We start from the raw sequence: 11,764 nt of genomic DNA, 5'->3' as shown, positions 1-11,764 counted from the left end.
CTTGAAACGGCTTCATTTACACCATGTTACACCATCCTCCTAGTTACTGCTGTAGGTAACGTGAGAACTCCAGAAAGCTGCACAGAAAGGCTAAAAACATGGTGTAAATGATGCTGTTTGGAGTCGGATTTGAATGTTGGGGCTTACAGACACTGGAATGACACCACAGGAGCAGTGTGGAGGCTGTAATGTTTTTGTCCTGTTGATTGTTAATGTTTGAAGAAGGGGTCGCCATTTACAACAATTGTTTTTGATTTGGCCGTATTTTGGGTGAACTATCCCTTTAAGATGTCTGTGTAAAATGGCAATGTCTTGTTGTCTTGATGTCCAGTTACATAAACAAGACAAGTCTGGTCCAATGATGATAAGTACAGGGTCGCATCTTCTTTAAAGTTCTCATTCCCTCAAAAATGTTCTGCTTATTGTTAGATGGATGTTTGAACTTGACTCTGCAGAATGACTTGTGTGCACTTTGACTCATGTAGACTATTTTCACATTCATCGGCTGAGGGGGGAATGTTTCTCTGTGCTCAGGTTTGAGTCCAATATGCAACTTACAAAAGTGGGATGTGGAAGTTTGAAACCTGTGTATATAAACTTTTTTAACCAGGGAAAATTTATAATATATATGTTTTTTTTTCCATTTTTAACAAAGTAATTCAACTTTTTGGTGGAAAACCCATAGTACTTTGTTTATGTGTCAAAACAAGCTGAATGGAATGTTAACCAAAATGTGTTGAAGCCACAGTTATGACATTAGGTCAACATGACTATTCTGCTGTTCTGACACCTAAACTGTATGTAGCTGCCAGTAGCTTTAACAACCGGGAAACTAAGTGGAACTTGAGGATTACATCAGTTTCTTTCGGAGATTAATGAAGTTTGTATGTGCAGCTCATACTATACATACGGATGTGAGTATCAAGCAATGAAAGCACTACTGCCCTGCAGTGAACTAGTTTAAGGTGCTGAAAGCTTTGCATGTGCGGACACAACCAAGCACACACAGAAACATTCTGTCAACTTGCAAACAGCTAAATGTTCATCCTGCAGAAAGGGAAAAGGAAATGTAAATTATGATGACTTATTTAATGAGATTAACGTTGCAACAGCACAAATATGATTTTAAACACCCCTCCCAAATAAAAGGAGTGTGTGACAAACTTGCAGGCGCCCCTCACAGGGTGACGCTACAGTTGATTTGGGAATTACAATTAGATTTATGATGTGGCTGCATATGGCTGAGCTCTCTGTTTCTCTCTCTGAAAATGCTGGGATTGGCTGCAGCGAGTGCCGGCGCCATGGCGTATACACCACAGCACAGTCAGAATGTGTGGCGTTACCTCACACACACACACACACACACAATGGAACAATAGGCCACATTTACGGTAATGGGCCACCAAAATATAAAGACCAAATGGAACAGCTCAATATTAAAAACAGAAATCCTTGTGTTGGAAATTATTATATCCTTGGAAAGTGAGGGCATTATCTAGAGTAATGGAAATAAGAATTCATGCAGAGTTACCTGAAACGTGTGCACGGCACTTTCACACACAAAAGACACAAGTGTTTCACACACAAATAATCGGTTTCATGACATGTTCATTTCTCAATGTTGCACAAAAGTCAAAGAAGCACTTTAGTAAAGAAAATGTCGCCTTAACTTTTTATTTATTTATTATTATTTTTTTGATTGTCTTTCTCACCAAGTTTGTACTGACACTTTTTAGAGCCAAAGCTGGCTAATAAATACAATGAAATGTTAAAACGCACAATTGAATTTCAAATACAATACTCATCACAAAAACATAAAAATGTGTGTGTGACCAAAAGACGTCATCTGCTTCTGCTGGTCACAACTGACAAGAGCATGAGGTTACCTGAAAGAGATCAGAGGTGATGGGACCACTTTAGGCAACAACGTTTGTTTAAATAAATGAAATGCTTCTAGAGAAAATGGCATTATACTGGTGCCTGGCATGTACGAGGCTTCCTCAAAAGAGACTTTTGACTGTTCTAATTTAGCATGTTGAAAATCAAACAACAACTTCACATTAGTCAATACTGGAAAGAAAAGAAAAAGAAAAAAAAACAACATACTATTTATATCCAGTGCTTAGGATGTGTATGACACTAACTGAAATCTATATGTATGAGAGCTTTTCCCCGTGAGCAAAAACCAATGTAAAAATTGCCAAATATGGTCACAAAGAGTTATATGGAGTCAGAATGCAGCTGAACACAGCACCCGGAAACCACCTGAGGTCACAGGTGTCCAAAATGGAAACGTGTTCAAATTGCAGAGAGGGTGGTGAAAATAGACAAAAGAAAAAGAAAGAAAAAAATGACGTTTTAGAGAAAGAATGTGACATCTGAGTAAAATGGAGGAAAAAATCGTTCAAACCCAGCGTGGTGCTGACCACTGGGCCTCGCCACGACGAGAGAGGAACATCTCGCTCCAGACTGTGGAAAACTTGTGTGATCCGACCAAAGGTTGCGACTGAGAGAAAATGATGCACCATTTTTTCCTCCATTCTTCTCTTAATAATTTACTTGTCTTCAAAATATACATGCGGTGTAGAAAAAGGTACCCTTTTCGAAATAACAGACCTATTAGTACCATTTATTTGCAACTATATAATTTTTTTTAAAAACAATTTGGTGTATCTTTCCCACATGATGCAGAGAAGACGTTAAAAAAATATTAACAAACTAATACAAATATTAACATTATGCACATCTTTGTACCGATTGAAAACACAGTTAATAACTCTTATCCTACAGTATATGTTCTTCGTGGGGCTGCTTCTTCCCCTTCGTTATGATGCTGAAGGTTCACTTTTAAGACTGAATTATTATTATATATTAAGTGTATATTAAGGTAGAAGTCAAACCATAGCATGACTTGACATATGATCAAAGTGGGGCTTCAGTACACCATACTGCGCTGCATTTGTTGCACATTGTGGTAAGTGTTTGGCCTCGAGGAACTATGGGCAATGTGGTTCTTGAAAGCACTAATACAATGGAATAGAGGAACAGACTCATACAATGCTACTCTTCTAAAAGCCGGAGGGTCTGCCACTGAGTGGCACGAAATGTGTGCATGTGTGTGAATGACTGAGACAGTGCGATGAAAACAAATCTTCCCTGAGGAGGGAAGCCAGCAGGTACCAAGCAGGAACTCATCTCATCAGATAGAGACAGCTGATTGTATAAGACTTTTTTGCAGCATTGGAAGTTAAGACTACGACATCCAGAGTGAATGTGAATGGAGGTTTGGCACATTTGAATTAAATCCGTACAATGTCTGGGTACTAATAATAATAATAATAATAATAATAATAATAATAATAATAATAATAATAGATATATAAGGGATGTTGCTCCCCATATTTCTTGACAGTCTAAGAAGTCCTACCACTCTTTTTATATGAAAACAAACAAAACAAAACAAAACAAAAACACATTCACAAGCTGGCACATCATACCTGAGCTGGGATATTTAAAAAAAAAAGATCTAACAGTTATGTAAGCAGTTTGTCAGAAACAAGATGTCGATGCACTGTAAATGTAAGAAAACAAAAGTAAGACTATAAGATTACGAGAGCTAGGATTTATATTAAACTTTTCAAATTTCAAGTTCCGACAGTCCAGAGTTTGTACAGGCAGTGACCTGTCAGAAAAAAAGTCTATTGAACAAAAACAAAAAGGAAAAAAAAAACAACAGAAAACACAAAAATGTAAATACATAATGATAACAACTAATTCACTCCTTAAACATTTAAGACCAAATAGCGTTTGAAGACCAATTCCTGATGCTTCAAAATCCATGCATGCTCTTTACAAACCACACAGCAATGTGTTTGTCGTTCATTTGTTCTGTGTCCCATTCTCTCTCACTCTCGCTCTCCTAGCTCTTGTTTACTCCTGTTAAGATTGTCGGCGTGTAGGAAAACTGAAGTTCGTCGTCAGCTGGATGTCTGAGTGTCTCTTCGGCTTGTGTTCCGGGTCACATTCTTCAGCCCTGTTCTTCAACTTGACATCCATCAATAAACTGTCCATAACTTTCTGAGCATGTCCGCTGAGTGTGTGTCCTGTCTGGGCACGCTCAGCGCATGACGCAGCGTGTCCTAAATGTTTGCCTGAAGGTCTCTGTAATAAACTATGTTTTCTTAAAAAGTGTTTCTGAGTATAACGGGAGTTTTTAATTTTTCTCTTTTTACAACTCACACCCTGAGAACACTCAGTTGGCACTGATGACCTCCCGCGTCTCACGGTCACTGCTATAGTCTGACTTCGGCTCATCATCAAAGTCTTCGTACATGTCCATCTCCTCGTCTCCATTGGCGGGATCTCTGGGCAGAGCCAAGGCTCTGACTCCGCCGCCATTGCTGCCTCCAACTGGCTCGGACTTTACCACGTATGTGCTCTGAATGACGGGGATGGCCGGTTCAGGGCTGGCTGAGTTGCTGGAGCAGTCTGAGGTCAGGTGTGGGGATGGCGTGGCTGTCGTCGCCATGGTTATGGCACCGGGGTAAAGTCCTACCACTCCTGGGCTGTTGCCAAGAGGAATTTGTGGCTGAGGCCTGGGAAACAAGGGAAGTGAGAAAAGGAAGGATGTAAGAAAAAGAAGAAGGTATTAGACAAAAATAATTATATTTAATTAAAAATAAAAATATATAAATAAAAAAAGTATACACATCCTCAGGGGAACTTGAATTTCTGTATATAATTTCATGTCAATCAATGTGATATCTGACAGATGTGTCAGTTTGCACTGACTGACCAACACTGCCATCTCCACAGTCATACTGTGAGCATTGCAAAAAGGGGGCACAAAAATGACTTCACTCAAAATAATAGGTTACACACAAATCAATTAAGTTCTTTCAAACAAATTTAACAATTGCATTTTCTAAATTTAGGTTTAATAAATTCAATTCATTTGTGTGTTACACATTGGAATGATTTTTTTAGGTTTATATTATTTCGGTGCATACAGAGACATAGTAACAGTTAACAGATCGGTTGCTAATGGTGCTACAAGGCTGACAGCTTCTGACTGATCCGACTTTGATTCACGAGTCTTATTTCTAACCTTTGAGCAAAGCCCTTTCAACAAAATATTAATTCTGAGGCCACTTAAGTTAACAGCGACGCTTCTCATCTGGTCGGGCATGTCCTGACACAGAGCTCTTTCTGCCGGCTCGCAGCAGCATGGAGCTAAATAACCTGTTAAGATACGGACGGAGTGAGGGTGAACGTACATCACTCAAACAGGCCCTCTGGCTACTCAAATGAGACGCATAAAGCAGGAAGATTGCTGTCACTTTTCTCACCTCACACTTCTCCCTCCTCTGTCTCCCGAAACAATTACCGCCGCACGGCCTGACAGACCCATTTGCACATTAAAACAACACTGGATTACTTGTATGGAATGCGCCAGAGCCTTGCTGTGTACTGGCTCCTAGACGCTGGGTGATTTAACTTTGATTGAAAGTCCAGGCCTAAAGAATCATAAGCCCAGTTTTTCTTGCATTTACTTGACCACACACAGTAAATGTGGCATTTAGCTTGTGACGTCTGCCTCGCTCTTGTTCCCTCTCAAACATCTGCTTACATTTCATATTCCACTATGTCTGTCTGTGTCCAATTTCACTGCCCGCAAGCGCCCGGCATTGTCCTAATTTAATAAATGACAAGCTATTAAAAATCGCTCCTATTCAAAGCCGTGGCCTCTGGTAAATCCATCTCAAACACAGGCCACTGTGATGGCTTTAAACACATCCATGGCTGGTTCCCATTAAGACAATGCCACTGTTATTCCCCTCGCCGCGCTCGCTACACTCGAAAAAATGTAAAGCTCTTCAGAAAACGTTTAAAGGGTTTTGCAGATAGAACCACAGGAGGCTCAGAGAAAAACCTTTCATAAAGGCTCCATAAACCCTGATAGTCAGTCCACAAGCCTCCAACAAATGTATAAGTAACAAAAATTGAAGAAACAGGGCAATACCCAGCAAAATCTCAGAATAAAAAAAAATGGAAAATACATTGTTAAATACATGTTGGTGCTTCATATTTTATCTGAAGCAATTCTTTCTTTTTTTTTTCTTCTGAAATAGCCCTATTCAGGCCAAGGAGGCTGACAGGAAGGTCTGTTTATTAAAGAGACGACCGCACTGAGAGGTCACAGGTGCAGTAAGAGAGCCATGGTCTTCTTGAGCAACACACAAAGCCAGTCTGTGATCCAAGGCTCGTGTCTGTCAATGCACAATGGTCTGTGAAATGGGCAAATTTCTTATGCATATACTGCAGTGATGGACAACGTGTGCTGGACAAGCTACGTCTGAGAAAATAGACCTTGTATTAAAAAAAATACTGATGTAATACAGAGAATTCAGTTGTTAACAGGATACTGTGCTGTAATTCGGTTCTATATATATCCTCAGCAAGTCAGTCACCAGGAGTGAAGAAATATGCTCAATGAGTGGCTTCTTATTTCTGGGATATAAATCAAACAACCGAAATTATTACACTCCGCTGCCATTTGAAGGTCCCAACCATGTAAATTAGCCTCGTTTAAAATTCAATTTTAAAACCACACAAAGGGGGAAAAAAACTGCAGCTTCTTGTCAAACTAGTGTGAGCACTTATATAAAAAGCTACCTGATGTTCAGGGACAGCGTCTCCCACTGCTACTCACCCCACAAAGAACTGCCTCATCTCCTGACGTCGTGACCTCATCATCTGTTTGTACTCTCCGATGCGCAGCTTCTTGCCGTCGATGATGCAGGTCCTCTTGGGCCGCGGCTTGTACTTGTAGTTGGGGTATTTCTCCAAGTGGATCTTGCTCAGACGGGCCTGCTCCTCATAGTACGGCTGTTTCTCCTGGTTGGTCATGGATTTCCAGCGAGAGCCTGGAGCAAGGGATTGAAATGTTCATTTAGTCTCTGGTGTTGTTTTACTTTGAATAGCTATGCTGTAAAACATGCTATGTCTGTGTGTTAAGAAATAAACTTTATGCACATTAACAAAAAAAATATGATCTGTATATTAACTGCATATTAGTCATTAAGTATTGCACTGCTTAATCGATTTTATAGTATCCCGGTTTGCTCTGAAATGATACACTGCAGTTCATATCTACCCTGTGCCTTTTTGACTGTGTAATAGTAGTTGTGTACTTATAAATTGCGTTACACATATGTTGTGTACTTATATGTCTGCTAAAATGTTTACACTGGGTTTCAAGGAGAAATGACATTTCAACCCTATCCATGCCCTGTCCATATGGCAGAATTGACAGAAAAGTTGACTTTGAGTTTTGAGTGTTGAAAAAGGTTTTGACAAGCTTTTGTAAACAGTTTCTGTGAATGTGAGTTTGCGGTGAAATAGATGAAATGGCCACTGAAACAGTGATCCGGCAGTACTAACACACTGTCATTTCAGCTGCACATTACTTCAATCATTCAACAGAGGCCCTGGTAGAGACACAAAAGCCAGCGTTTCTCCTGGTTTATTACGGTGGAAAATTATCATGTGAACAGACTCTCAAACCAAGGAGGCTGTTTAAAGTCAGGAGTGGATTACACTCTGCTCCCTCTTCGCCTAAGAAGAATGATTCATTGTGTACTTGTTATTTTCCTTGGTGAGAGCACCTTCAGAACAAGTGGACAGGGCCATTACTGCAGGAATGCAGGACATCTGCGAAGCACTCCGGCAAGTCATTATACACGCTGCCTCGCTCCTCTGTTTATCAAGGTTTATCAAAAACTGCTCTTGTACTTTTCTGACACAGGAAACAGGGAGGTGTTTTTTTGAAGCGAACCACTCCCGGACATCCAGCTGTGTTATTATGTTGGAAAGACGTACATTGTGCACACACACATGCAGCGATGTTCAAGTACACAATTTTGCACTTTGAGCTCTGCTTTTTGTTCCAGTGTTGCCACAGACGCTTGATGAATATCTAGAAAATGATCAGTGTTTCATACCAGCGGGAGCTCCTTGTTCGTATTTGACTGTAATCACGGCTATTAAACAAATCATTTCACTAACGAAGGAGTTGACATATCGCATTTGAATTTGAATCCTGTCACTGATATATCCTTGGATATCTATAAATTAGAAAAAGCTTTTTTTTTAACACGACACAAACCTTCCCTTATCAGAGCCCGTTCAAAGCTGTAAGTCAGTACGACAGACCCACCTAAGAAAAAGCACTTTGTTAACGTTGCTCAGGAGGAGCATTTACATTCAGCCACCCCCAAGTTCACTGGAGCCCTGCGCCGGACAGTGGAAGCCTTAGGAGCGTTTCATGAAGAAACGTTACGCTCCGCACCGTGTGAATGGCTATCTGTGTCGAGGAGGTTAGTATCAACACGGCTGCTTTTTAACTGAATGCATCCATCACACTAGTCAGGCCGACACAGTGGGGCTCTGTGTGCGGAGTGTTCCAGGTCGAAAAACACTGGTGCTTCTTATAGTGCGCAGAATATTGGTGAGAAAACCCTGTGAACTGTAGAAAATAGTGGCAGAGTGAGCTAATGAGCAGAGAGGCCGACCTTGAAAGAAATTCACAGATTCGAGGGGACGTCAGCGGCCAGAAGCACTGTCATTGAACAAGATAATGGAAGGATGCAAAAGCACTTCTGTGGCCCAACGATTTTTGTTCATTAAGTGTTTGTGAGAGTGCATCTGTGAGGTGTGCAGCGTGTGACAACATTGTTTCTTGTTTTTATCCAAAAAGTGTTTCAATTTGTCTGGCATCATTCATTCACATTTGCAAATGGGTCTCTCTTGATGGTGGATTCGACAGACCTCTCCACATCAGGCCGCCATCTTGGATGTTAATAAAAAATGCTTCAGCTCCACTCCCATTGGAGCAGCTCAGAAAATGCATCAAGTGGCAAAATGTTGGAGCACACAGGGGAGGATAATACGGATGGGGTGTTGATTTTGTCCCCTTGTTCTTCTTGTAAGTAAAAAACAACTAAATTACAGATTTAATTACTTTAATAACCAAAAGGAACACTTTAAGCTCAAAGCACAATTACTTTACCCCATGTACAAATGAGTTAGAAGCTCTGAGAGCACAAACCTCCACCAGGGCTAATCCCCTATCCCATGTCACAGCAGTGTTTCCCATTAATCATCTAGACTGTGGCAGCCCACCATGTTCTAATTTGTCCTGCCACAGTTTCATAATGAACCAAAACAATTTTGACACTTCTCATTATAACATAACAGATCTCTAGCTTGCTGCTTTGCACTGCTGCTACATTGTTAAGCTGTGTGCCTTTCGATTTGCTGTGTGTTCTCGAGTTGTTGACGTACATGTCTCTGTCACGTGATAACTTGTCTTTCACTCTATGGTCTTTGTACCTATCACTCAGAATCTTTTGCGTGTGAGAGCGTCATTTGTGCGTGTGCACGTGCCCCCATACCACCATAGGTTGAAATAATTCTGTGGGAAACGCCGCAGAGAAATTTCCTGATGATGCTCTTTCTTATAAAGATATAAAATCTCACCGAGGATCTTGCTGATGTTAGAGTTGTGCATGTCGGGGAAAGTCTGCAGGATCTTCCTCCTCTCGTCTTTGGCCCAAACCATGAAGGCGTTCATGGGCCTCTTGATGTGGGGCTCGGCGGTGTTCCTGCCTCGCGCCTCCCTGAATACTCGGGCCTCTGTGACATTATTCCCTGTGGGACACAAAGAAATGTCATTTTCTACATGTTTGTCATCGTCACATACTTTCACACTTTAAATGTTCAATGCAGCAGTGATAAGGATGAGCTCTTCCTGTTTGTCTCTTCCCTCCTGAGGCCCCTTTCTGCCTCCTTGCAGGAGGATGTATAATAAAAGTCTGATGGGGGTCTTGTCGGGATGCCCTCAACATGTTTGCACAAACAGACGGTATCTCAATGCCTATGCTCCCATATTTACTTGTCTGACTCTAAACTAAACCACGATGAGCACTCCTCAACCCTGTAAACAGTGGTGCTTTATGAGAAACAGATGGGTGGAGGGAAACAGTCAGTGTCCTCACACCACTTTCAGTGAAAGACATAGTGACATAGTTCTTATTTGCACTAAACTCTCTTGACCATTACAGACTCGCTGCCTGTCTTCACCTGCTTTTGTTTGCATATTTGTACCGGGTGGGATCTTGTGTCACAAACACTAGCTGTGGAGAAAAGGAGGAGAATTCAGCCTCTTGTGTACTCGAAGGAATAATAACAGTGTAAAAAAAAAATGTCAAGAGCGTAAAATGTTGACATTGAGCACTCTGTTTAGCTGTGGAGGGTGTCCTTCACCTTCCTGTCCCTCCTAGCTTCCTGAGGAGCACAATAAATATTTGTACTTGCTAAATACCTGTATGTTCTGGCTCTTCGTCGTCATCGAAGCTCCATGATACAAAGTCACTAGAAGTAGGGCCTCTTCTCTAAGGGGCCCACTGAGTTAAGGGTCACTGGTATTAATTTAGTCTGAACAGGATGCGACTGCTTCTAACTAGGCTCCTCAATACTCCAGCAACTCGTTTCCCTCTAGGCTTCCATTATCTGTCCTGCTTTTTATAATTCTAAATTACCGAGATTGTAAGGAACAAAAATGTAATAGACAGAGAAATGTCCACAAAAAAAACAAAACCCTGATGAGGATAAAAGGGAAGGGCAATAAAAACACAGATGGGCAGCAGAAGGGCTCACCATCCAGATCTTCTGGTCTCGTCAGGTCGATGACCCGGTGGACCATCTTCCCAGCATCCTCTCCGAGCTTCCCCAGGTGCTGGCTCAGCGTCTCATAGTGCAGCCGCTCCTGCAAATCAAGAAGAGGTTCCAGGGGTTAGCACAAGCAAGCTGAGAATCTGAAACGAGGGCTTGATAAATGTCCCCCAGAAATACATTTTTATGAAGTTTTCATTTTCAATCAGTTTCTTAATATTTAGTGTCTGGATCAACATGTCTGGCATCTGTTCATCTGGGTGACCCCGGACTACTTTAAACGCGATGACAATATAACTAATCGCTGGTTTGAATTGGCATGGAGGACATTTTTTGTTACTGTATCTGAGCTAAATGAGTAATGATGTTGGTTATGCCATTAGCTAATAGAAAAGTCATAGCTGCTTCAAAGCTGTGCTAATCATCAGCGTCTTCCCGAACCTCCCTGTGTCTCTGTCTTCTTGCCTGCCACTTCGCTTCAGAGACAAATAACTTCTACCAGCAGCCTGCCTCAGGGCCTTCCAGCTAAAATTACCCCACCACACTCCCAAACTGTGGTGGAAAACATCGAACCCTCCGCACAGCCACCGCACATCCACGCTCCTCCTCTGCTCTCCTCTCCCCCCGTCTTCTCCTCTGCCCCCCCCCTCCCCTCAGCTCTCCTCCTTTTTCTGGTGACAGAGGCATTTTGTTTGACGCAAGGAATGGTTGCCGGATGAAGTCATGCCACGGTAGCCGCTGGCAGGGTTGGTGGAACTTAAGCGCTGGTGTGTATGTGAGTGTGTGTGTGCGCGCGTGTGTGTCTGTGTTTATAGATGAGGAGTCGGCGCGGGCCAATGTCAGCACTACGGCAGGGCTGTAATCAGGCCCACCACAGAACATGTGCCTGGGCAGTGCCATGCTCACCGCAGGAAGCAACCGCCTAACAAAGGACTAAAGAAACGAGAGAAAGAGGGAATGACAGAATGAGATGGAGAGAGCGGAGCAAAAGAAAAAAAGAAAGAGGAGTGGAATGGAAAACTATAGTCCA

The 11,764-nt window shown here is 41.9% G+C and overlaps 1 protein-coding gene across 12 annotated transcripts in view; it reads right to left on the bottom strand.

Moving 5' to 3' along the window:
- Window positions 1-1,591: 1,591 nt before the first annotated feature.
- LOC118109277 (transcription factor SOX-6) overlaps window positions 1,592-11,764 on the bottom strand; it is a 105,735-nt gene continuing 95,562 nt past the window's right edge. For all 12 annotated transcript variants that reach the window (XM_035156271.2, XM_035156272.2, XM_035156265.2 and 9 more), the window contains 4 exons: window positions 10,720-10,828; window positions 9,541-9,711; window positions 6,713-6,926; window positions 1,592-4,595 (listed from right to left, as the gene is read on the bottom strand). In XM_035156271.2, coding sequence (XP_035012162.1) covers window positions 4,253-4,595; window positions 6,713-6,926; window positions 9,541-9,711; window positions 10,720-10,828 — 837 coding nt within the window. In that variant the 3' untranslated portion in view covers window positions 1,592-4,252. The remainder of the gene's footprint in view (window positions 4,596-6,712; window positions 6,927-9,540; window positions 9,712-10,719; window positions 10,829-11,764) is intronic.

This window comes from Hippoglossus stenolepis, chromosome 5 (assembly GCF_022539355.2).
Source record: "Hippoglossus stenolepis isolate QCI-W04-F060 chromosome 5, HSTE1.2, whole genome shotgun sequence".
Lineage (NCBI taxonomy): Eukaryota > Metazoa > Chordata > Actinopteri > Pleuronectiformes > Pleuronectidae > Hippoglossus > Hippoglossus stenolepis.
Note: the sequence above shows the minus strand (reverse complement) of the source record. Positions and strands in the feature narration are given on the sequence as shown.